The sequence below is a fragment of the Chlamydotis macqueenii genome, chromosome 2 (assembly GCF_036417535.1).
Source record: "Chlamydotis macqueenii isolate bChlMac1 chromosome 2, bChlMac1.mat, whole genome shotgun sequence".
Classification (NCBI taxonomy): domain Eukaryota; kingdom Metazoa; phylum Chordata; class Aves; order Otidiformes; family Otididae; genus Chlamydotis; species Chlamydotis macqueenii.
Window position 1 is genome coordinate 159,481,322 of NC_141557.1, and position 27,630 is coordinate 159,508,951.

Genomic DNA, 27,630 nt, shown 5'->3' on the forward strand with positions numbered 1-27,630 from the left:
TAAAGGAGAGGGAAAAGAAACTCAGAGAGGGAAAAGTTTCTCAGAAACATTGCTTACATACACATCTACGAACAGTTACAACGCACACACTAAATATTCCCAATCAATGGCTTAAAAATTACAGTAAATTGTAAGCTTCAGGTTTTCTTAAAGCTAAAATTATAATCTTCACTAGTCAGCAAATAATGTTACTATACAAAAAGGCATATATTGTCCAGATAATATTTTAATAGCCTAAAGGATGTCACTTATCCTTAAGAGTATAATAGTATAATACAATTTTCCTACTGCACGCAGTGTTATTGTAACAGTTATTATTTCCCTATCTCTAAGTTAATTGAAGCAACTTCACTTCAGACCTTAAAGTTAAAAGGATGTGTAATATTCTATGCATTTAATGCATTTTATATAAACACCAATAAGCTGGAGAACAGGAGGGGGCTGGAATGCCCTAAATAATACCGATGCTATGAGATGGATACCAGGGAGTGCCCTGCATGGACTCAGCAAGGTTTGGCTGTCTGCTGATGATCTCAGACTTTTTTGGCATTTCTGCTTCCACCTCCTACACCCTTCCCCATTTCCAGCACCATGGTCAACTGTGGACCTTAGTTATAAATCAAATTCGTTATGGAGAGCGCTTTAGTAAGTGTAGTATCCAGAGTCTTCCATCATCATTCCTCATTTTACAGAAAAGCAATGGAAGAATGCACTGCAAATTCCTCCTCGCCAGGCACAGGACGCAAATCTCCTATTCCACAGTGACAGATCTGTACTATAGAAAAGAGAAGCAACACATCAGAGACTTCCAAGTTATTTTACTTTTTAAAAATACAAAGTGGGAAGCAAAGAGGCCAGCATAGCAGGATACAGCGTTACCCTTCTTTGTAGGTGTCCAGGCAGCGAATATGAAAACTCAGAGTCTCCAGCAATAAGAACAGGAACGAAGAAAACAATTTCCTGCTATCTACACTTTGTCAGGACAGGAGATTTCAAAATGATGGTGATGAATGGAGGGAGAGTAAATTACAAAAGGAAGCGAGAGTGACCAAAGCTGGTGAAAAAGTTATAATTTAAATAAAAGTGCAATGAGGGAAACATTAAGAATGAGGACGGAATCAAGAAGGTACAGGGAAGAGGAAAAAAACCTGAGCTTGACTGAACAGAGTCTCTTTAAATACTAATCAGATATGAAACAAAATTGATGTCCAAAGAAAAAATTATAAAAGGAGAATCTAAGAGCAGGCCTTGTGGAAAAGCATTGTCTATTTGGACTGAAAACACTTGGTTCAAATGCAAACTCCCGAAAATCATTGTCCCATGTTAAAAAAGAAAGATCTAGAAGCATTGCTCAAAAAAGGGGAAGTTTAGTGATTTTTAAATTTTTTTACTTTTTTTTTTTTTTTGTAACATTAACAAAGCCCTTCACTAGGAGGAGTAAGCTGATTTTAAGGCCCAGTGTCTGTTCCACCTCAGTTTCTGTAGCAGATCCATCAGAATAAAAACTAAAATTCTAAGCAACATAGAAGCCCTGTACACATTGTTACAATTAAAAGTACTTATCATTTAAGAAGTAAGTAACAAATGAGCTTAGAACTGATAGAAAACTCCGAGCAACTTCTAACCAAGGGCAAAACAAGAAAGTATTTTGCAGTAAGAATAAAAATCTTTATCTTTAAAAGGTTTAAGTACTTCCAACGAATAAACAATCTGCCTTGATAAATGGGTGTTTAAAAAGACTGACTGAAAGGGTTTATATCTTTCACAATGTAACTATTCAAGGATATTTAAACTTAAGTTATTAAATCCATAGGAAAATAAAATTAATTCAGTCAAGGAGATGTAATTTTATAACCTTATTTCTAGCATTATTTGTATTTTTTACATATTGTCCCAAAAATTGGGAGTGAAAAATGCCAAGGAGTTTAACAACTACAAAAATGATGGGAAATAGCAAGGGGCATAAAAACAAAATTAAAAACCAGTACGGATAAGAACATGAACTGTTGATGAGTATTTAGGCTGGTTTTTTTTTTTAAAAAAAAGAAAATAATTCAAGTCTTTCTAAATAAAAGAAACAAGCACTGCACGTTACTGATATTCTTGTCCATTCCTTGTTTAAGTAAAACTGAGAAAATTCATTCGAGTCAATGGTTTTTCTCATGGTTGTGCTTTCGGAGTCACTGGGGCAAAAAGCATTCTGAATTTTCTGCTACTGTTACATATTCTATACTCCTTTTTGACAAGTGCATGCCTTGCAATTGATGTGTTTTTACTTTGGACTTAATATTCCGACTGAGATACGAAGACATGGAAGTATCTCTCGTTAAGGAAGTTTATGAATTGCATTATTTAAGACCGCAGCACCACTCTCCCAAAGAAGAGAACTGTGCAGATCGTCCACAACCAAATGGAAACATTTTCCTTTTCACAGTTTCATCTTTTTAAAATGAAAATGGTGCCATCTAGATGTAATGATCACTGAAGGAGATAAACCAAACAACCTGGGGTACAGCCAGGAACCCTAGGCAGATATATTATGGTAAATAATAATTATAGTTTGCTACAAAATGATCTTTACATCACCACAGTAGGGTTGTAAGAACCAATACATATAACAGCCTACTTAATGTAGAATATTTTTTTCCACAGAGATTCTGATTGCTTTTTCTTCAATTCTGTTTTTCTTTCCTGCAGTTTTTATTCTATGAAAATTGATGAAATGGCTGGGGAGCTACATAAAGAAAAGACCACATAAAACTGGGAGAGAATAATGAACTAGCGAGATCAGGTTTTAACGTCAGAACTACGTTCAGAGCACACGAAAATTGTATTAAAACATTCTAGAAAAACGAGTTAAACGAGCTGGGTCAATGCTATATCCATCTGTACACCTCAAAACAAATTCTTTTGGTTTTTTTTTTATTTTCAGTACTACTAGATTCATAGCCAAAATAAATTCCCTTGTGATATCGCTAGAACTTAGTGATTTCTTTACTTAAAGAAAGTAAAACTCTTACATTCCTTGACATGTGCACAATGTTTAAAAAGAAAAATAGGCTCCTAATATCATCGATTGTGTAGAAATAAATAATAGGGTTAAAACCAGGGCCCTTTGAATACTGAAAGCACTTACCGCTGACATTCCCCAGCATGCAGAATTAAGTCGTCATTATTCCGAGCACTGATGGTCAACTCATGTTCTGTAGAATTGAAGACATCCAGAAGCAGATGGCATTGCCGGGTGCTGTTCAGATGGGGGGAAAAAATAATACCACAATTTCAACGACACACCATAGAATTATTATGCATATATCAGACAATATTTATACATAAATACAAATATAAATGGATAAGTACACATATATTCACATATATATGTTTCATATCCTACTCCAATTATAAGAGTAACTTACTCTTTTACTAAAAATAACTTCTTTTAATAACTGGATTTTTTTTTCCTAAAACTAGACAGAAGCACTTATCCTAAAGAGAAGACATTCCATGACAACTACGAGCTGCCCAATATTGAGCTTCGTAGCATTTGATCACCTGTATATATTCTCCCTCTGCAGCTTTCACATCCACTTCTATGGAATAAGTCACAGATTTTTTTCAGTTCTTTGAGAATGCACATGAAATAGTTTTATTATTTCAAACTACCTTCATATCTTGACATTATCTTTTTAAGAAAAAAATTTACAAGTAATAATTTAAATTCTTGCCCCGTGTCATGCCCCATCCCTGGAAACATTCAGAGCCAGGTTGGACGGGGCTCTGAGCAACCTGATCTGGTTGGAGATGTCCCTGCTCCTTGCAGGGGGGTTGGACTGGGTGGCCTTTGAAGGTCCCTTCCAACTCAAACCCTTCTGTGATTCCATTATTATACCAACTACTCTGAGAGAGACAACTCTGTCCCTTCTATAAGAATGGCAAACACAGGCAGCACTCACAGAAAACCTTACATTTGACAGCTACTATCCTTCAAATTCAAATTTCCCTAAAAGCATTTAGGATAAATTTACCAACCGCATTTCTGGTAACCTTAGGAAATAATACTGACAAAGCTACAGCAAAGAAACTACTGTAAATCTTTATTCTTATTTACAAATTTGTCTTCCTTGTGAAACTCAGCACAAGTAGCAGCACTGAGTGATTATAATATAATATACATATAACAAAATTAGGTTATTTATTGCGAATTACAGTATAAAGTAGTATAACCGTTGTATAAAGATTACGGATCATCTCATCCCATATCATTGCTATCAGAATCAATAAGCAGGGAAAAGTAACTTGTCTTTGACGTCAGAAGTAGAACCCATCAGCAGCATTAATTTGAGAGAGTTCACTTGAAACCAGAAGCTCCCCAAAAGTGATGAAAGAGGAATATCTTGGTGAGGTGAGAGTTGTCAGAGCCATCCTTTGAACAGTATTCATATTCAAACCAAGTAAGATACAGTTGTGTGTCTCAGGTACCAAGTATATTTATCCTACTGCATAATAATTTACAATTAAACTCAAATGCCAGCCATTCCAAAGGCAATTAAACTCAAGAGGTGCAAGAATTTAAGAACTGCTCTTCTACTTTGGAAACAGGTTCTTTGGTTCATAATATAACTCTTTTCTGAAAATCCAGAGACATCATATTCAGAGCATACAGAGGAGGAACGGTGTTCCTACCTTACAAACCCTTGAGAAGGGAACACTCTCAGGACAAGCACGGGAGGTTAAGGTTCAGGTCACAAAAGCGATAGCAATGCCACATGCAATCAGGCACTAAATGACAAGCAAGCACTGCTTGGGGTTAGTAGCATGTCTCTTAGCCAAAGAAAAAGCAAAAGTGAGGGTGGAGGTTTTTTTAATACATATTTTAAGTGTTTTCGCTCTCTGGGTAAAACCCCAAAGAATACTGAATATAGAGAAGAATGCATGAAGGTAGCTGAGTGCCTGAAGCAACATGTCAAAACTCAAGAATTTGGAAAAAATAAGGAGTCATAGCTCTTGTTAGAAACTCCCTTCCTTAACAGCTCAGAAGAAAGAAATAACTGGAAGGGCAGTATTCAGGTCCGTAGCTCTCCTGTTACCAGCAAGGAACGAAAAAGAGGGAATAAAAAAAAAAGATTAAAAAAGTCTGGCTTCCATCTCATCGTGGGGAGAGTAGGACAAGACCCAGAAAAGCACAGCAAACTAGTTCCCCCATCATACTCCTACCGTATCTCTCAGCATACAAACCACCCACAGCTTCTTCACCCATCCATCAACTACGGTGGGCAGTGCAACGTTTTTGGCTGGCTGTGCCAACCGGCGCAGGGAACAGAACCGGTAACTGCTGAGCTCATGCTTCTGCCTTTCCTCACTGGGGCATAAACTAGGCTCTCTCTTCTCTGTCCAGTGACTAATACTCAGGAAAATATTTCACTTTTCCCTACACAGCTGGCTGAAATTAGGCAAAATTTACCTACGGGAGAGGGGGAACAGTTGAAATGATCACAAAATTAATCTCCCTAGGAAATAAAATATAAAATTATCCATCAAAATAGGCAAACGCCACAAACACAGTGCCTGTCTTTCCTGAATGGAATGAAACACAAATTATGGCATTATGTTAAAAGTCCAAATTAATTGAAGATGAATTAAGGCCGTACTGGACTGTATATAGACGCTATGATAAAGAACAAAGTTTGTGCAAGGGTTTTACTCTTCTTTCCATTTGTCATTCGACTGCTAATGGAAAGAAAAGAAGCCTGGGTCAAACAGTTTCATAGTCTAAGTGGAAGAATACAAAAAATCACAACGTGCAAACATTTTACATTTCCATGATCTCCCTTATTTCTCCATGATGTTTTCCTTACAGAAATCTACCATAACTTTTGTGTTGAAGATTTTCTTTTCAAGTAACACAAAAACCTAGACATCAGAAGGTTGTACATGCAAAAACTAGAATTACAAAGAAAGTTATTTTCAGTTGGGTGATTTATAATCTAAAGGTCTCAAAATAACATGCAAAATTAAGTCAATACTCATTTCAAATAATAGAAAATGAGAATTCTTAATCTTTTCTTGAAAACTGAGTTAATCCAAGTGTCTTGAAGATTTATTGTATAAATTAATTTCTGTTCTCCTCTATTGCAGAATTCAGGATATAACACAAACAAAAGTTAGTGACAAGATGAATCATGCTGTATTTTAAAAATATGACAATGACAGTTATAATTCCAAATATAGTTGCAAAATTGGGGCCATGGGAACTTAAGGCAAGAGACAATTACACTGTAATCTAGAAATTTCTTTCAGGGGTATTGCGATTACTATTTCAATCTAGTCTGAAATGACAGCAGAGGGGATTCTTCAGGAGCATTTAACACGGCATTAAAAACCAGATGCAGCCACTATGCTCGAATACTTCAATGAATAATCTTATTGCAGTTCTGTTTCCAGCTTAGTTTTAAAGTCAGTTTAAACAAGAAGCGCTCAGGAGGCAAGTTATCCACATCCTGACTCAGCCCAGTTTCCCCGTCAAGGAACGGTTTCACAGGCACGTTTCTCTTTGCTTCTTTTCTGTTTTCTTTAAACAGGCATCCCGACTCAAAACGAGACATCAGAAAGCGAAGCGAAGCACTGGCAATGAGGACAGGCAAGGGCACGCCAGATGACAAACTTATTCTCCAAAATCCACTGACAAACACAAAGAGCAACATAGCAAAGCAATGATCTAGAGTATCTTTGCTGGTGCTATTGTGTTTTCAATAGGGTTTCTTTAATTCAATTTATTTTTCATTAAATTCTCTAAAAATGAAACTTTCGAGACTAACTTTAGATGATTAAGTCAGATTATCCATCTTACTGTTAAAAGATCTTTTCACATATTCCAAGAACTGTCCTCATCTGACTTCTCCCACTTGTAAACCTTTTCAATTACGCTAAACATTCCCAGCACATCTATAAATATTTGCAGATTTATGTTCTCACGTCTTCATGTGCCAAATCGTACATATTTAACATTTTGATCTCGAAAATTAATTCTCTCAATCTGTAAGCTACTTTTTGCCGCTTTTCCGTGAACTCACTGCAACATTATACCACTAGCAGAGTTGAAGGGTAGCAAGATGATTTAACTGTTGGATGGAACCTTCCACGCGGTAGAATCTATATCGAGCTCAGTGGTGTGTATATAAATAAAGAATATATTCTAGAAAGACATCCAGTCCCGAGAACATTTAAAAACGGCTATTAAATTCATTCCCTGACAGATTTTTCCAATAGTTATAAACTTTAATTGCTCAAAATGAGAGCTTTATTTGTTGATGAATATGCCTGGTTTCCATTTTGATTATTTTTCACTAATAAAACAGTGACTTTATCATTTATTATTTTCTCCATGTAGAAATATCCATTCATTTTAAACAGGTCATATCTTAGCCTTCCTCCAAAGTAAACAGATCACTCATCAAGCAGCCAACCAAAAGAGTCTTTCTCCACTCTTCAAAGCTCTATGACATTTGAACATTGAAATACTGAGAAACAGAAGACAAGAAACAGGTGCCTGGCAGTAGGTAGCTGATTCTTATTCCGAATGGAGCAAATGTGAATAATTAATTTAAAACTCAGCTACAAAAAACCACTAAGCGTTCCTGAAAAGGCTACAGAATTATTTTATTGCCTAACAAAAATGTTTGTTAGAACAGGGCCGAAGAAACATGCTGTTTACTCTGATGGAGATGATCAGAGTGCTGGAGCACCTCTTCTACGAGGACAGGCTGAGAGAGTTGGGGCTGTTCAGCCTGGAGAAGAGGAGGCTCCGGGGAGACCTTAGAGCGGCCTTCCAGTGCCTAAAGGGGGCTACAGGAAAGAGGGGGAGAGACTCTTTCAGCAAGGCCTGCTGTGACAGGACTAGGGGTAACGGTTTTAAAATAGAGGGAGGTAGATTCAGACTGGACATAAGGAAAAAAATAGAAAAGATTGCCCAGAGAGGTGGTAGATGTTCTGGAGGGACTGTACCTCGTGGAAAAACGACCCATGCCGGAGCAGTTTCACGAAGGACTATAGCCCGTGGGAGGGACCCCACGCTGGAGCAGGGGAGGAATGCGAGGAGTTCTTCCCCTGAGCAGGAAGGAGTAGTGGAAAGCAACACGTGATGAACTGACCGTAACCCCCATTCCCTCTTCCCCCTGTGCCGCTGGGCTGGGCGGGGAAGAACGTAGAGATAACTGAATATAAAGTTAAGCCCGAAAAGAGGGAGGGGTTGGGGCAAGTTGTTTTTGTTCTCTCACTCATTATCCTGCTTTGGTTTTATTAATAATAACAAATAGTTTTCCCCAATTTGAGTCTGGTTTGCCCGTAACAGTTACTTCAATGATCTCTCCCTGTCCTTATCTCAAACTTCGAGTTTTTTGTTATATTTTTTCTCCCCTATTCCCTCGGAGAGTGGGGGGAGTGAGAGGGAGACTGCACAGCTTGGTCCCAAGAGGAGCTAATCTACGACACTGATAAATATATAACAATCTGGATTGCTAACTCAAATCTGTGACTGCTGAAGAGGCTGTATTGCAATTTATTGCAGTGAAAATGCGGGCAACCCTGGAAACTGGAATGGAAATTCTGAAAATTATGTCTAATTTCATTAAGAGCCTAAGTTCTACCCACAAACTGAGGATCTCCTGAGAACACTCAACATAGTGTAAACTGTTGTTCTTCAGTTTCCAAACATTTCACTGAAATCAAGTTAGAAAAACTCAATCCTAACATTAATACAGAACGATGACTCGGGAGCACACTGTGGGCTTTATTATGAACTGATGCCTTCTTTACAAAAATAAACATTTCATTAAGTGATACACATTAATGGTACAAAGGAAAATTAACTTGAACCTACAGTTAGATGAGCTGACACTTTGAATTTAACAGTGTCAGACCTGCTGCAGTTCCTTTTTTTCTCCCCCCTCTGACTCAATTAGAAAAAACAGAGTCTAAGCCTCTGCACTTGCCAAAAGAGATCTACAGCTGATGTCTCGTCAGCTGTATGGTGATTTTAACACAGGAAGAAAACTGTGCTGCTTCAAAAAAAAAAAAAAAAAAAAATTACTTTGTTCATCATCTTGAATTTGCAGAATTTACAGCCAAGAGTATTCTTAATATATCTCGCTTCTGAACTTTGCCCAAAAGCAAAGGCAGCATCCCTTCACTTTCAGGCACTGTAGATTGACTTCATCTACAAATTGAGACCATCGCGCCACCTTTGTAATAAGCAAGACCAAGATTGTCCAACCTTTGTAGACGGCTCTTACTTAAGACACTTTTGTACTGATGGCATAACGGCAAGGGCCACAAGGAGACCAACAGCATGCATGCAGAGCACGCCTTCCTTGAATTCTTACCAAACCTGTGGAGTTAAGCAGCATTTTTTTTCCTGGCATTTTTTCATGTTCTCTACTCTTTGGTAAAGGCTGTAATGAAGAACATTCAGTTCCCGCCAAAACTGGCGGATAATGCCTTTGAGAAAATCAACACGTTTAAAGTAGTTGAAGGCAATCTAGCTAGCACAAGCTTCAACGGCAGACCTTCTCCGAGTATGTCACAATGAAGAGGTATATCACATGAAACTCTCCACGGCACGTTTCCCTTACCCTGGACCGCTAGCATCACGTCTCCGCTAGCAGTCTATAACGGCTGGTAACTGAACTGTTTGAGGCCTGGAATCACACCAGTACTTCGGGGGCAAAGATGTGATAAGGACTTAATTAACATGCTATGCTCGATTACAGAAGACAATGAATACAGTTTTGCTACATAGATTTTCCTGCATTTTATGGTAAGTCAAGCAAGTAAATCCCTAAAGCCTTTTTAAGACTCCCGTGATCCACAGGCCAGTGAGCTGTAGGACAGACTGGGAAAACTTTCAACATTAACTCATTATCTTTTATACCCTATATATCCGGGCTGCTTTAAACACCTACATTCTTGATTGTGCATCACGGGACGATCATCTCCAGGCAAGCACGAACAAGCAGAACCAAGGGTTACAGGTAACACGATCGGAGGCAAACAATTTCCCAGCACAAGGCTGTTCTGCCAGTCCTTTCGGACGCAGGCAGCGGAGTGAGCATAGGTTGATACACCCAGTGAAAAAGCTCAGAGCAGATTACGGCCGTTTACTGACAGAACACCATCTCTCCCGGCAGGCGAGGTGCTATCTGCATTGCAATTAGGGACCAGATGAAGCACTGCAGCATGTTAAGGGCTGCATCAAGCTAACCACCGACCAATGCCTCTACAGACCAGCACAGATAAAGGTTAAAAGGACCTCTCGTCAGGATTAAACACATCTTAAGATATACTGAAGACGCACTTAATGAAACTTCTCCCTATAAGGCAGAAACCTGTGCGTGAGTGGAAGACAAAATTTGGCTAGATATTTAGAAAAATAAACAAACCAAAATGCTCAGCTGTTTCTCGTGTATATCTGCTCAAGCAGCTAAATAAAAGAAATACCAAATAAGTTTGAAAGACTTTACATAAACCATAACCTTTATGTTACAATTGAGGGGGAAAAAAAGTTATTTCATTAACATTTTTCCTGTTTTTTTTTTTCAATAAAGGCCTAAGGGAAGAATCAATGTTCAAAGTTTTTTATTTTGCTTTAACTTTTTAAGCCCAGCAGCTAGTAAGCTATGGTTTCTTACTTTTGTTGAGGTAAAATGTAAAATAAAAACAACAAAAACATAAAAGAAAGGTAAAAAATTGAATCCAGAAAATGAAAGCAATGATAACTTTCATTCTGAAATGACAGCTGAGAACGTAAATTATAAAACATGGTTTCTCATAATGACTGAACAAAAATAGCTCAGTGCCTCAGAATTTAAGCAATGAAATCTCAGCTGTAAATCAAAAGGAAATCAGATTCAAGATTTTAACAGAGCAAGTAAATGTGCAAAATATGACTTATAATTTGCTGTCATTGAGTCTCAGATATTGGCAGAGATGATCAACAGTCAAAAAACAAACTTTGTTTCATTTAGTGAAAAATATTTATCCTTAGCAGATTGGAAGATGACATATTTCTGCTATTTTTCACTCAAAAACATAATATGGAATGACACACGACTTCTCCTTCTGACAGAGAACCAACGCGGGGAAGCACAGGAGTAAAGGAACGGTGTTACTGGTCACAAAGCTAAGAGTTTAGAACAAACAGCAAGAGATGAGAAGCACTTAAAACCAAATTGACTTAGCAGGCAATATATATCTAATGAAACAAAAAAAACCCATATTTGAATAGTCTTTTGATAGGTCTCAATAAAATATTTCTGAAATTAAATATTACAGCACGTTCCCCCAATTCTGTAAAGCTTTTCGGCACACAAATTAAAAGCAGTCACATCTTCAACTACATCTCCAATCAGCAAATCACTTAAACAAAGCTTCCACTGGCTTATAATGCCGATCGGTACGATGAATAGGCAAAGAACGAAGCAAGCACATACAATGCATACTGAAGCACTTCTTAAACACTGAAAATCTTACAAAGGCCTAAGAATGTGTCATTGCAGGGATGAAACTCTGAACACAGGGTTCTTGAGATTTTGCGAACAGCTGTTCTGTATACTGTGTTCTAATCTTGTAGGTAGCATTGGATCTACTGTACCAGAGCAGTTCCTAAAAGACTAAAATTATGCCTATTATGCTACATTTTCAAGCATCAAAATGCTCGCAAACCTGCTTACCAATAAAGCCTTGCTCTTTTGTAAGGGGTGGACACAATCTACTCATTTTAAAAAATCCAGTTTGAGACAACCTTGTCTCATGTCTAAACATTTTTTACAAAAACTATTTCAGTGTTTCATTATCTTTGCCTAGCCTAAAATTTCCTTGCTATAGAGAATGGTCATTATTTACTGTATTACCCTGCTCTGAAAAACAGATACCTATCCTCTTGGTAGTGCCATTTATGTAATCAGAGACTTACGTCCCCTATCAGTCTTCTCTTTGGCTTCAGTAAGACCAAGAGTTTCTTCAAACTTCTACTTTAGAGTAAGTCTCATTTTATCACTCTTCTTGCTCTGGACTTGTCCATTTTTCTTCATGTTTCTGCAAGTTTAAGCACCAAACTACATAGAGTAACTTCTCCTGAAGCTTTACTTCATGTTTTGCAAGCTATGTTGCTGTCCATCCATCCTTTGACATTTTTGCAATGGAATGATACTGGCGACTCTTTCTTCTAATGGAAAATGAAAAACATGTTCCCAATATCTCCTAGACTTACAGTCCCTTCTTGATTATCTTTGGGTTTTATTTCTGAAGTCTGTCATAAAAAGGTCCTAGGACCAGTAGGAATCTCCTGGATCAACTAAGTTCACTCTCAACTATTAGCAGCAGTAGTATTTCATAATTGCACTGAAATAATTTCAGAATTTAAACCAAACAAAATGCTTACTCCCACTATGCACACTGCCCTTCTTTTCAATAATGTTGCTACTTTGGTATTTGATAATTGACTATTACAACAGGATTTTTAATAAAAGCATATTCCTGTCCAATTCGTAAAATTTTTTTCTTGCACTAACTTAATCCTTCATCTAAAACAGTATTTCCTCCACCTTTATATTTTTAACTCAGAAGTATTTACGCACTGAAACAAAGTCCATTCTCGATCTTCTTTCTTCCCACCAAACCCAAGTCCATTTATTCATCTTTCAAAATGACAATTATTCAAAGGCCACCTCTGGAATTGCCAGAATTTAACTAAATCCAAATATTTAAAGACTAGAGAGTCTTTACCATAGACTATATAGACTAGTAGAGTATTTAACTACTAGCAAAGGTGAACTTAAAACAAAAAAAAATGTTGATTAAGGATCAGTAAAACCATATTAACTTACAGAATTCATTTTTGCAAAAGCTGCTTTGCTTAAGCAGTATGTAAAGCAATATAAAATTAATAAAAACATACAGAATAGGAACTGTGTATTTACCAGCAAATAAAGACAATTTTATCAAAACAAATAATTATTAAAACTGATTGTAGTCAGTTATTGATGAATTTCAGGCAATTAGATTTTAGCAATTATTGAATTTGACCACCATCACATGTTGCCATGATTTTTACAACTCACTATGAAACTATATGAAACTACTCTATGGCACACAAGAGAAAGCAAGCACCAAATAGAGAATGATTACAATTTATTCCTCTCATCCAAAGACAATCATTTACACATGCATTTTGAGTAAGATTCTGTTAGACAAACACAAAACAATGTAATGCACAACACACCACAACAGCTAAGAGACAGAATTATATAACAGTTTGGGTTGGAAGGGACCTTCAAAGGCCATCCAGTCCAACCCCCCTGCAAGGAGCAGGGACATCTCCAACCAGATCAGGTTGCTCAGAGCCCCATCCAACCTGGCCTTGAATGTTTCCAGGGACAGGGCATCTATACAAAAAGAAGTAATCAAATGTTACAGTAAACAAGAGATATCCTGTCCCTAGTAAAATAAATCATAATGAAAAAATGTTTGGGCCTCAGAAATTGCCCAACGCACATGGATTGCTTTAATCATAGGCTAAATTCCTAAATGAGGAATTTTAAAAATTTGTTAATGTAATTTTTTACTTACATGCTGCTCATGATATAGAAAGTTTTTTCAGTATGGTCTTTAAGTCATAGCCAATATAACAGAGACAATGAGTCAAATATACAAGAGTCAAAACTAGGCTTACCTTGTTGCTGGAAGGGTGCTGACACGTGTAAAGAAAACAGATGGCTCTACTTCTACATGAAGGCCTAGTGAAAGGTTCCTGTAATATCCTTCAACATGTCCTGGTCCACCAGAGTACTTAAAATTCAAAATGGCTTCCAGTGTCTACAGAAATAAAAGTAAATTACTCATTAGCTATGTTTCATTACTGTGCATTTCACAAGTTCAATTAAATTAGAAGTGATTTACCAACAAAGTTTCTACGCCCTCGAGAGTTTGTCTTCCTAACCATCCATTCTATTATTTCATGAAAAAAGGCAATCTAGCAAATAACCGCATCTTATGTAAACAGTTGCTTTTTTTGCCTAATCCTTTCGAAAACTAAGGAGTACAGAACAAAGTCAGCTGGACTTCCCTTTACATAATTCCTCTCCATACTACACTTAACATCGAAAAAATGAAGAGCTTATTTTTGCTTAGAAGAGGTTAGGGTTTATTCAATGATGTGCTCTTTCACACTCTTGCAAAACATTCACCACTTCAATACCTTCATAATCAAATGGAAAACCTTTAAAGTTTTCGAGTGTGGACAGATAAAGATGATACAAAACTGAAAGTATCTGGTCTCTTAACAAGTCACTGTAAACACACACTCGTGTCCATCAGCTAACAGATTTAAACAACACTGTTGACTAGATATAGTGTATGAAGGTTGTCTTTCTTTGATGTTCATTTCATATAACGTGATTGGTTAGAAAACATTAAAAATGAAGACAATTATTTAGCATTAGTCTTACTCAGTCATTACTCTCAGTAGCACTGAGTCTCTACTTCTGTGATGAAATTTTGGGCTCCACGTCTTTTTCCTTAATAAATAGCATGTGGGAAGCTTCCCAGCATACCAGTCCCCACGTCACCATCAGTGTTCAAGCTCACAACAAACCTTTGATTCATCCAAAAAGACTATACACCACCTCTTCTTTCATTAGATATGAAATACAATCTGCTGGAAGCAAGGCGAGAATTTGGGAAGCGTCGCTGGATCCTTTCTCAGCTCTTATTCTGGCCCCCGGTCACCTGCTACTGCTGAGTCTCGGAGCAAGGGCAGAGGCAGAGACAGATTTCTGCTCTACCACAGACATAACAATATTATGCTGAAGCCTATATGTAAAAGGACAGTCATTTCTTAACAAGTCTTAGAAACAATGCCTATCTCCTCTTGGATCAGCTTTTAGCTTATTCCTTATTAAGAAAAAAATAAACAAACAAAAAATCCCAGAACCTTAAGTCAACAACTTATCTTGGAAACCAACGATATTCATCAGACATCATCAATCCTCAGACAGCTAAAAGTACTCTCCCTTTCAATTGAAGATTAACAAAACATTTTATGAAACCTTTAGTTTTTAATTTTTGTTAATTTTTTTCACAAGCTTTAAGGAACAATCTAAGAATTTCCTAATTTACAAAAAAAACTTAACATTTGATGCCATTCTGTTTCTATATCTAGACGAAGGAACAGAAATACGGATACAACCAGTTTCCTAAAATAACCACAATTCAGTGATTTAAAGAATACCAAAATCAAGAGATTCATGTTTTGCTGTATCTGCAGACTTAAATGTTTTGCCTATTACCAGCTTGCCTTTAAAAGTAAAGTGGGCTAACGCCAACTCCTAATTGAGTTTCATTAAAATTCATGAGAGTCACCTTATAATATAAATAAAAACCTTCGCTGCGCGCTCTGGACATACCCGTCTACTCTCTTTATGTCAATTCCTAATTTGTAGTTAATGAACTCAAGTTTATGTTATGTCAGGAAAGTTAATCAATATTAAATACAAAAATAAAAAAGCACAAACCCATTCAGAATATACTTCATTCTAATTAACCAGCTGGACCATTTAATAAAAATCAGAGCTAAACGCCACAAGTAGAGGGATCTGACCCTACTGACATCCTAATGCGAGAACAGACTTCAATTTCAATTAGGTAATCACTGAAAACTCCTGCTACGTATTTTCTTTATTATTGCTGTAATAATCAGTATCCTGTTTGGGAAAGCTACCGTGGTACGGATCCATGGTTTATTCTACAGAGGACTGCAGCACAAGGCTGCCTTATTACGCCCAGTCCCACATAATGATAGGTAAACATAAATGTTAGTTCGGAAAGTCATGGAGCAGTACCATTCCAGATGCAAAACTCATCACAACATCCTATACCAAATGAAAAATCTTCAGAAAAAGGCTAAAAGATACAACCATTACGTGTTGATGAGCAGGAGAGTTTAAGTGCATCATCATAAACTTGGTCCCCAATGATGAGAAATTTGTCAAACAAAACTTGCTGATGACCGCGCGTGTCTCCCACACCCCATGCTAGAGAACAGGGAAAAAAAAAAAAATCTAACGGTCTTCTATTAATCCAGACACCAGGAAGACATCTCTTCTCACCCAAAATGTAAGATCTAACTGGGGATATTTATTACTGAGGACGCAAGAGATTTTCAGTATCTGAGAACCACAGAACACCCAAACCCATACGGTTTCTCTCACCATGATAATTCACAGGGTTCCTAGGAACGTACACACACACACCAAGATAAAATATCAGGTAGATTCTACCTCAGGAGTGTAGATGTACATGTAGAGGGGAAGAATGACTGAAGGAAATATTTTTTTCAGGAGCCTTCAGGTGATGAGAGGAAGTTTTATTGCTTAGGATTTATATAATACGAACAGGATGTAAAAAAACCTCAAACTCAACGTCCTTTAAAGCCCTCTACGCACACATATCTTGGAAAGGACTCCAAATACAACATGAAAGATCGATTTTCTATCTCTAGGACAGAAAAAGAAAAAAAAAATCCTACACTTTCATAAACTTACAAAGCTCCAATTTAAAACAATTTACCACTCTCTCCCACAGCACCTGTAGAGAAGAACGGTCCAAATGCTACAGCCCCAATTCAAATAGTGTTGTATACTCCAGTGGCCTTGTCAAACCTACACAAGTAACAGACTGAGCTGCAGATTCTATTAATCTTTACAAATACCAACAGAACTTATCAGATTTCTCCAGACTGCATTGCTGCAGACCAAAAGGAAACAGCAGGGTGTCACTACGAACATCATTTTGCCTGTGGATGATCCATGAAAAGGTAAAGGAAGGAAGGACGGAGCAGACCAGCTTCTCAGGGAGGGCAGGCAGGAAAAGAAGCCTATTATTACCTGAACACATTTGGAATTCAGGATATCTATGGACTCGGGGCGGGGATTCTTGTTTTTAAGCAGAGTTGCACTCCGGAAACTCAAGAATAAAAAGATGGATAAATTGTTTAACCCATATGACGACTTTGGCTTGATACATTTTGTACTACTTCATGGGTCCTTCCTTCTATTGACGAAGAAAAGCAAAAGAAAGTGAGTCTGTGTGTAAGTTCCAGATGGCAAGACTCTTAACCAGAGATTAATACGACCTACTATATTGACAACTAATAATTTACATATAAACTATCAAAAAATTACCATTTTGGTTTCTCTTACACATTTTGTCCTCCAACACATTTTCTGCACAGAACAGGTACCAGGTTGTCGTAGTTCAACCCCGATCAGGACCAGACTACGCAGTCTGTCTCTCGCTCCCCCCACCCTCCGAGAGAATAGAAGGAGATGATATAAAGAAAAACGGCTCAAGATTTGAGATAAGGATGGGGAGAAATCCTTAAAGTTACCGTCACGGGCAAAACAGACTCGACTTGGGGAAAACTATTCATTTATTTCTAAAATTAGCAGGAGAATGAGACAGGGAACAAGATAACCTCCCCCCACCCCTCCCTCTTCCCAGGCTTAACATTATCTCTACTACCTTCCCCTCCCGAGCGGCACGGGGGGGAAAAAGGGAATGGGGGTCGCGGTCAGTTCATCACGCGTTGTTTTACGCCGCTGTATCATCATCGGGGGAAGAACTCCTCGCATTCCTCCTCTGCTCCAGCGTGGGGTCCCTCCCACGGGCCACAGTCCTTCATGAAACTGCTCCGGCGTGGGTCATCTCTTCCACGGGGTGCAGTCCCTCTAGAACAGCTGCCCCAGCGGGCCCTCCACGGGCCACAGCCTCCTTCAGGCCTCCACCTGCTCTGGCGTGGGGTCCTCCACGGGCTGCAGGTGGATCTCTGCTCCTCCGTGGACCTCCATGGGCTGCAGGGGGACAACCCCCTCCACCATGGTCTTCACCATGAGTTGCAGAGGAATCTTGGCCAGGAGCCGCGTTACTCCTCCCCCTCCTTCTGAACTGACCTTGGCGTCTGCAGCCGTTCCTCACAACAGGCTGGCAGACGCCTCTCAGGATCCTTTTTACATCTTGTTCACTTCCTTCTCATGTCCTCTCCACTTCTTGCAGCCGGGCCGGGCCGAGTTGGGCCCAGTCGGCTGCCCGGCGGGAGGCCGGAGGGTTAGGCCTGCAAGGCCCATGAGGTTCGCGCCTCCCCCTCTCTGACCCCCGCTCAGCTGCTTCACATCTTCTCTTTTTTTTTTTTTTTCTGTTTTCCCCTACTTAAATACGTTACCACAGAGGCGTTATCACGGGACATTCTGCTACCAATTGGCTCGGCCTCGGCCAAGATTCCTCTGGGTTTTTTTTTAAATCATCATTCTCTCTGGTCTGCTCAGGGAAATCTTTCCCATATACATTTTTATAATAGAATTAAAAACAAAATTAGAAAAGAGCTGCTATTTGAATAACACTATGTCACTAATGAAAAGCAAAACATTAGGCATTAAAGTTTCCTAACTAAATTACAACTCGGATCAATTATTTCTACTGAAATACTGCTACAGTATGTCCTACCCAGAAGTAGAGAATAAAATCTAAAGAGAATTTCCATATCATTCTACAGAATATTGCTACTTATGCAGAAGCTAGGACATCACTGATTGAAAACAATCTCTCCAAAACAGCTAAAGACACAAGAAACATAAATGAACGGGGAAAGAGCAGTGATGAAGGGGATTTCTCATGCTGGGAAGTAAAATACGGTGCTCAATCCTTTCTGCACCTTGTTCTCAAGTAAGGGGGTTGACTGACTACCAGAGTCAAGGAGCTTTACCTTAAAAAAAGTATTCAAAGTTATAGGTAGCAAGGAACACTACTTTACCTCCAAAAATTGGCTTAGACCCAGAGTATGTTAAGGTAACTGTAACTCAAGGATGTAAGAATCTACCTGCAGAGATGTAATCACCGCATGCTGTATGCAAAGGCAAATAAACATTCCATAGAACACAAAATATTAGCTTAATTTAATACTAGCAACTCTCATAAATAGTCTGGGTTTTTAAGAAAAAAAATCCTCCAAGATATGAAAAACATTACAAGTGTAATTTTCTTTTGAAAAATCAGGAATAATTACTGAACAGCAACATTAGATATAATCAACAAAGAAACTATCAACAATGAGAACAACATATGCAGCAGGTGAATTAGTAGTCAGGAAACTGAAATTTCTAGTGATATATTGTTAACGAGTAAACAATCAATAAAATGTTCATGTACTTTCCTCCTCACTGCTGAAGATTTATGCATCTAAGTTTTCGGTTTTGTAAAATTTCCAAAGTTGGAAATAGTTCAGGTCAGAAGCTCCTGGGTTTAATTCTTACATCATCTATTTTGCCTTGTAGATTTGTTTCTCTTACCTTCATCCCTACACAATTTTACTAGCAATAGCAATAACTATGATTTTATACCTGTGTGTATCTTGCTACTAAAAGAACCAGAAGATTCTGTTTTATAACATTTCTTTTTACAGCATCCCATCGCCACACATACTGCATTCCGTGTTCCAGATAGCAAAGCAAGATTTTTCTCCTCATTTTTTTTCCCAGACTGGAACATTAATTTCTGAAATATTTATCATCAGTGTTTTCCACAATTAAATTTACAATTCACACCTTGTAACAAAGGCTCACACACAGTGCATTTTTCAGGTCTTTCTGAAATTCCCTCAGTATAGTAAAAATGACACTACGTAGATCCCACCATTTAACACAAGACGAAACGTCAGTACTTCGCTACAGGCGGTTTGCTCCTGCGACTCTGCAGATACTGACTGCAAGAGCTGTGAAGAAATAGCAGAACATATCATTGCAGGCTCCCCATTAAGATATAGAAGACCAGACTAAAAATATATAAATTCAGAATATAATCTTTCCATTTTAGTTTCTGAACTGCTTATAGAAAACAATTCTTGCTAATGAGTGTAATTTCTCGTGGAATTAGGGCTTGAAATTTGAAAAAGGACTTTTTCAGAATACTTGCCCCACAGCAAACATGTTTTCTTCCCAAATTCCATCATGCTCCCAATCTCCTGTTTCTCATGCAAATTAGCGTTAGCAGGACCTGCTCCACAAATTCTGAGCGTTTAGCCGTTCTTTCTGACTCTCAGCCCCTTTTTCTCATTGAATGCCTTTTTTTCCTGGTTTGTTTGTTGTTTTTTTCTTCCTTAAACAGACTATAAAACTCAATTTTGTTAAATTATCTCTGCCTCCCTCCTTTCCCCTCCTCTGACCATTCCATTCCCATATTCAACTCTGATGGGCAAACAATGATATTCATCAGTAATAAAGAGAAATAAAAATGTATTAGTTCATCAGTTCCACCTCGCAAAAGGCACCAGAGAATCTCTCTTTAAAAAAAAATTAATTTCTCCATTTCTTCTACTGGTTGCCATGCTTAAATTCTTTTAAGAGCTTTGAGGATTGTTTAAATAAATGAGGGATCAGGAATTTCAGCTGTCGAACCGTAACTAATTAAATTATCTGGCAGTTACAAAGAGAAAACGAGTTTCTCAAACTAACCACACTCTTTTCAACAGCAGAAGGTAACCCTGGCAATAAACATGCCAGTAACAGCAAAGAGATGGCCACCTGAAAGCACGCTTAGAGTGCCAACGTTGCCGACACAGGCAGCATCCCACAGCCTCGCCTCCATGGGTGCAGCGATGCAGCGCTGGTGGCATCTCCCAGCCTTCGCCCTTCCATTGCTGCCTTGCGGCTTCTGGGCCACGAGGCTGAGGTCTCCTCAGGGCTGTCGTACTCACACAGCTCCGCGTGGCCTCCATGATGCTTAAGGCTGCAGAACACATTTCCAAATGGTGCGGTGCTTGCAAGCCCTCCTCTGCTCATCGCTGCCTCAAGCTGGTCCTACTTCCTCACCTTCAACTCACCTCACCCAAAAAGGTCCAGTCTTGGACACTGCAAGCATGTGGGATACACTGCTCCAGCAACATGGTTCATACAGAAATACAGTACATTGAATACAGCCGAATCTTTTTTCAGGGAAAGATGAGAATGTGAGCACTGGGAGAGAAACAGAGATGCCTACATAGCTGAAACCAGGGAAGAGGGACTCAGATACGTCAAGCTTCCCATCCTTGGACTGATTTCTGAATGCAAAGGCTGTGCCTATGTTCAGAGTTCATCTCCTGAAAAAATTCAGTCCTGGCATTTAGAAATGCACGCATCTCTGCCTATGTATTCATTTGGCTACCAAAATTAATTTAAATTAACACCTCCTATTGTAAGTTTTAACTTACAATAGTCTAACAAAAAGACAAATATTTGTGATTTTTGCTTCTTTCTCCCAACACTGAGTCTACAGTCTGTGATTCCACACGGTAACCTGACAAAGGATGAAGTCTGTATAAAAATCAGGCTTAAAGGATAAAGTCTACATTAAAAAAAAAAAAAAAAGAGGCTTAACAGCAGTGTTGGGAGAGCAACAGGTGCCATTATGTACATAAGTTGAATATCCTCCCACCCACTTGTTCTTAGGAGGATAAAGGAAAATAAAAACACACACCCCCACATCACTGAAGAGGAAAAGCACAGAAACTGCTGACTAGCTAGAGATTCCGTAAATCTCCTTGGGAGGACAAAAAACTCCAATCTAAAAGAAAAAAAAACACTCCAACAAAGCATCAGTAGCATTGTGTTTCTACTGCCCCCTCTTGATGAGAGTTGAGCAAAGCAGAGTTAAGAGAGAGCAAAGTCTGAATGCTCTCATGACGTACATCATGATTTCTGAGCTACCCGCACTTCTTAGTGTCAACTCTCTGAACCGGTCTCTTACTGCAAAGCTCAGACCACAAAGATTTGGACGCTGATATCTTCAAAACTTCTTCCATGCAGGAATTCACATCATTCCCTTAAACACTTTCTTTACTTGAAATATTGGTATTGAAAGGAGATTTGGGAGGAGAAGTGGAGTATGCCATTTGTGGTAAGGAGAGCACCAAGCCTTTACCCCACAACGTTTATTTCGAGTTGATTATTATTCCAAAACTGAAGATAAATTAGTCCTCTCTGACGTCTTTAGCATCTGGCACAAGTCTTCGGCTGCCCAAGAAAGGTCCACAATAAGAACTGAAGATCAGAAGTGGAATATATGAACAACCATGTATGATAATTTCTACCTGTAGAAAATAACATATCATGGTTCTTAAAAAGTAAATTATATCATAAATTGGATTTTTACATGAAGCTAACCGATACTAACATTAGTCTTTCCACTTACGGCTAACCTGTTTGATTTTCTGATATACAAAATATACTTAAGGTTTCTGTACTTTTATAAAATGACACAACAACTCTCCTTTTTTTTAGCTGAAAAATACGCTCTGTATTTTTAAGGAGAAATTAAACAGCCAAGAAAGGGCAGAAATTACCTATACATTTCTCTGAACGCAAATCATGAAGCGAATCTAAATCGACCGGAATATTTAATTGATCAAGGCAGAATTTCTAATTTTCCCCAAATAGGAAAAGGAGACTGTCCCAGTAGATATTATTCCTTAAAGCACTAAATGTTATAGCTATTGATAGCAAGAGCCCTGATACATGCATCAGAAAACGGATGTGCATATGTAATCATCTTGTAGTGCATACGTAATCATCCTCTGGGACCGAACCACAGCAAGCATTCTCCATACTAATTTTTCTCCTCTGTATTCCATTAAAAATATACATGGCAACTACAAAAGCTACGATAAAATTCTTAATAATTGATTAAGCAATGAAATAAATTGTGCCGCTGCGGTAATTTTTACGTACCAATCCAAACAAAGCCCACGCTGTTATTCCTGTTCAACTACTTTATCAGTCTAAAGCAGAATTAAATCTAATTTTTAGCGCGTGTGTTAATCAGGTGAATTTACACAACCAGTCTGTCGAACAAGGTGCCTGTTGTGTTCGTGTTCCAGTGCAGTTTTACTCCAGCACACCTACATGCTGACTTTCAGCAGCAATTTTTGCAGCACGCCAATGTTTACCTAGCTCATCCATCTGCATTCACGTCTAGTTAAGCCCCTGAACAATGAAACCGCTGCGTCCCTTTGTAAAAATAGCACAATGGCAATGACAAGGCGCTGACGCTAAATATAGCTCCTGCAAGCATATGCTGGGAATTAAATAGCACATTTTTACCCCTCCCCAGTCCTAAATCAGTAAGCTTCAACAAGGAATCTCTAGCGAATACACACAGGAGCCCAATAAATCCCCCTGAAGCTTCCAAGGCGTATTCTGAATCCATGCGAGCTAAAAATAGCCGTGCTCATAATGAGAACGGAGATGTGAGCAGAATAATATTAAGTTTAAAGGCAGGCACGCTGCAGTCGTTCCACATTAACGAACAGGGTGAAGCAAAGGTCATTCCAACAACAGATATACAGACCCATAGATAAAATACAATATACAGCAGTCTTCTACTGAAGAGCACTCGTCTCTCGTTAAACCCCGCAGTTTCTAGCCGGCTGTCGCAGCCACGCATTCACGAGTTATTCTGCGTGCATTTTTTAGCCAGAACACAAGTTGTTACTTCCAAAAGACAGGAGTGTACTGCACGATTCCTCCGGACAGTATTCCCTCCTAGAGTTTAATTTCCCTCCTGAAATATTCAGGAAATACAATACATAATTTTTGTAATATTAATCACAGAATTCCGCTTTCTTTAATTAAAGGCAAATTGCAGCCAGGCCTCCAGGGCAGTACTGAGCCGAACGCCCAAGTGGCTGATGCACGTTCTTCACTGCCTCCAAGGTTTGACCTCCACCAACCCAGGCGCAAGCACTGCCGACCACGGCTATCACGGAATCTCATTCTTGGCTGAGATACAGATGAGAGATTCAAAATAATTTAAATACAAGCCACTTTTACGCGGAACATTACTATCCAGAGTTTTCTGTCTACTGACAGTAAACCGCAGGAAAACGTGTGCTGGGAAATGATGCAGCCCTGCTTTCTGTTCTTGGAGAACGTGAAGGAACAGAAAGGCAAGTCATCACACGTGTTCCTCAGTAATTTCTCCAATTCTGAAATCCTGCCCTGATTCTAAGGTAGGAAGGTACAAAAGGGGAGCCAATGCAGCGACAGATGTTGATGAACAGATCACACACACATATATCCCCCCTTCAAATGGGAAATTTCTCTATGTGAAGACCAACAGCTCAGCCTGGTTCTCTCAGCAATGGCTATGTAACATGTCAGAGTTGCTGTAAAGAAGCATCACTGCAAGTCTTTCGTCACTGAAACCTGTTCATTGCACCCTGTAGGCAGGGTCCTCAAGAGCAAAGGCACAAGATGCTAGCAGATATAGAATCACAGAATGGTTTGGGTTGGAAGGGACCTGCAAAGGTCATCTAGTCCAACCCCCCTGCAAGGAGCAGGGACATCCCTGACTAGATCAGGTTGCTCAGAGCCTCATCCAGCCTGGCCTGGAATGTTTCCAGAGATGGGGCCTCCACCACCTTTCTGGGCAATCTGTTCCAGTGTTCTATAACTCGCATCATAAAAAATTTTTTCCTAATTTCTAATCTAAATCTACCCCCCTCTATTTTAAAACCATTACCCCTTGTCCTGTCACAACAGGCCCTGCTGAAGAGTCTCTCCCTATCTTTCCTGTACATTCCCTTTAGGTCTTTTGGGGTGAGTTTTAGGAATCAAGGAAGCAGTATCAACAATTTTCCCTTTGTTCACAAGCTCAGCATACGCTTCAAAGAATTCTGACAGATTTGCTTACCCTGACTGCCCTTCACAAAAAAAAAAAAAACATTTCAACAGTATCTCAACATATGTACCGTATTATTATTAACTCCACTGTTACACTGCTGGTTTTAGCGTATTTACCAAGAATAAGAGTAAAGTAATCGTACTGCCCCAACGGCAACGTAAAATTTAATTTTTCAAAGTTTACAAACTTTTAACATATCAGAGAATATGAACATTCTATTCCAGACAAAGAAGGAATAGCCACATGCATTCCCCTATGGGGGGATGGTCTGACACAGGTCCAAGACCATCACCACTACCCAAGTAAGCAAAATTTAAGAGTTTCTATTTTACAACACACAAATCTATCCCACACAAAGTACAAAGGGTTTCCTGAAGGTCTCAAATCCATTCACTGTTCAAAATGGTCTCCTGAAGAACCCAGCTCCATTCACTATTTATATACTTTTTATTCCTAATATTGCTGCATTCTACTCCAAACAAAAATGATACTCATACCCTCAGAAGATAAAACAAATCCTCCCGTGCAATAGCTGAAGTACCTTAAAAATAAATAACGCATCCAGAAAATCAGAAAAAAAATCAATTATAACACACAAAAGATCCTTGAAACCATATGATCAGACTTTTACATGAGAGTTCTTTGGTATCCTTGTGTTAAACAATCCTAATTTTTCTCAGGAATTCCTGTGATTAGGAGGGATAAGCCCAGCTAAATTATTGTTCAAAAGTAGGAGCAAGTGAAGAAAGAGGTTTTAAAACAGGAATGCTTGAACAACTTAATAGATCTCTCTGTTCAGCACAGCCATTAACACATAAATATCGAAAACTGAGTACTTCTGATTTTTCAGCTGCTACTTGGGTTGGAAATAGAGGCTCTAGTAGCACAATGACTTTCAAAATCAGTAAAGTTATTCAGCTAAATTTATCACAGATTTAATGGGTCTGATACGGAATTAATATTGCAAATTCTTACTCCTTAATTTGATGATAAAAACTAACAGAAATAAAAAAAAAACCTGTGAAATTAGTTTTCAGGGATTAATACTTCAGAAATTAAATTTGTCCTATGGTTTTGCTAGAAATCAGGTCCTGAGTTGCAGAATGGCGACGCTTTTCATTGAAATGTATCTTCTTTCTTTCACTGGGCATGGTATCCAAAAGCTAATATGCCAAGCAATCAAGCATTCACTCACGCTATTAAAACCTGTAGTTCTCTCAATAACCTCAGTGTACGTGATTTCCTCAAATGTTTTTCCTCAATACAGAGAATTTGGACTTAGCTCTTCAGTAAACACAAGATGATAATTGCGGACATGAATCAGAAGCAGAGATGACACTAAAATTCATTTCCTCTCTTCACTCATCCTGTTTTGCCGTGATTCAGCCAGGTAAACACGGGCCACGCAAACAGCTCCAGCACCGCTGCCCGCTCCAAGTCCCACCCGCACCGAAGGCTCCGGAAAGCTGAGAATAGATTTAAATTCAGTGTTGTTACAATGAAAACAAACACGTTTTACAAAGGCAAAGGTCTTAAAGCAGATGAAAGGCACCACAAAATGTTTTCTCAGAAATACAGATTTACAAAGGGCTACTCACTGACAATTTGAACAGCGTACGTCAGACTACTCTGCAGTGTGCGTTTATTATCGATTTCTGAGCACGAGCTCACAATTCTGATAATACTTGAACTATCACTGCTTTTGAGCTACCACGACTTCCACATCTCTATTCTTCACACAAATCCATCATGCTCTAAAAGTAGCAGAATTTCTTATAAAAATAACATCCAAAAAAAAAGGCTTAATCTGTGTTGTTACTTTTGGGTTTTCCCCCTCCAACAAAATACATTCCCAAAAGTCAGCTGGAGGTAATTACCATTAGGTCCAGCAACTCACCATTAACAAGAGAATTAATCAGTGGATTCGGAGATCTTTTCCTGAAGGGAACATGAGGAATCTAATTCCACATTGTAAAGCCATCCAAAACCATCACACACTAATAAATCACGAGAACGCTCCACTTTCTAACAGAAATAACAGAAAATCTCCTGTGTAAACAGAAAATTGTCAGTCTCCGATTCCTTTTTTTTTCTCTGAGACACTCAAGAACATTAAACATATTCCCCCATCTTCTAACAACCGCTTACACAAATAAAATTTCAGCAAAAAACACTTTCTCATGGGACTGCTTTATTCTCTGGGGATCCCCAGTGGTGAACTGACCTAAACAAATTCTGAAATTTGAAAGATTTTTTGCAAAGCATCGATATACACATAGCATATATAAATACAAATGTATAAATGGAGAGATAGACAGACAGACGTAAGGTACCAGCGCCTGATATTTAAATCACTACTTTGATTCTATTAGGGATGCTAACTTGATTTCCAATCTAAGTGCTTAGCACACATTTCAAAGCATTACAAATGCTTATTTAAAAAACACACTGAGTCAGCTCACTCAGAGAACTTCATAAATATGCAGCAGGAAACTCCCAAACAGTGACTCATAACTTCAGAGGTTTAAAACAGACAAATAATCACGAATTTTCCAACTGTTACTCACACTCGATTAAATCCTAAGCCAAAACCATCCTGCTTCTGTGAATTCCACTTGACCATCATTAAGTTCTAGAGAAATAAGGGTGCTATGGGAAAAAACAAGCAAAATCTAGTAGCTGGGAAGAGTGCTAACTCTTAATAGCTTCTGTGGAAAGACTATTTCATACAAACATACATTGAACAATAATTCTTTCTCTTACAACTGATGCATGGGTGGATTTTGTCTTTACCTTATTTAAGAATTAATGATTGATTCAGGAAAAAAACAAACAAACAAAGAAAAAATCTGACAACTTTTTTTTTTTTCC

At 38.5% G+C, this 27,630-nt stretch overlaps 1 protein-coding gene across 5 annotated transcripts in view; it reads right to left on the reverse strand.

Annotated features, from left to right (window-relative positions):
• Positions 1 to 27,630, reverse strand: part of TRAPPC9 (trafficking protein particle complex subunit 9) — a 482,809-nt gene that overhangs the window by 312,161 nt on the left and 143,018 nt on the right. For 4 of the 5 annotated variants that reach the window (XM_086741312.1, XM_086741311.1, XM_086741313.1 and 1 more), the window contains 2 exons: positions 13,724 to 13,866; positions 3,137 to 3,247 (listed from right to left, as the gene is read on the reverse strand). In XM_086741312.1, the coding sequence (XP_086597438.1) occupies positions 3,137 to 3,247; positions 13,724 to 13,866 (254 nt within the window). Of the gene's footprint in view, positions 1 to 665; positions 776 to 3,136; positions 3,248 to 13,723; positions 13,867 to 27,630 lie in introns of those variants that run through there. The other variant, XM_086741317.1, reaches the window with a different exon arrangement.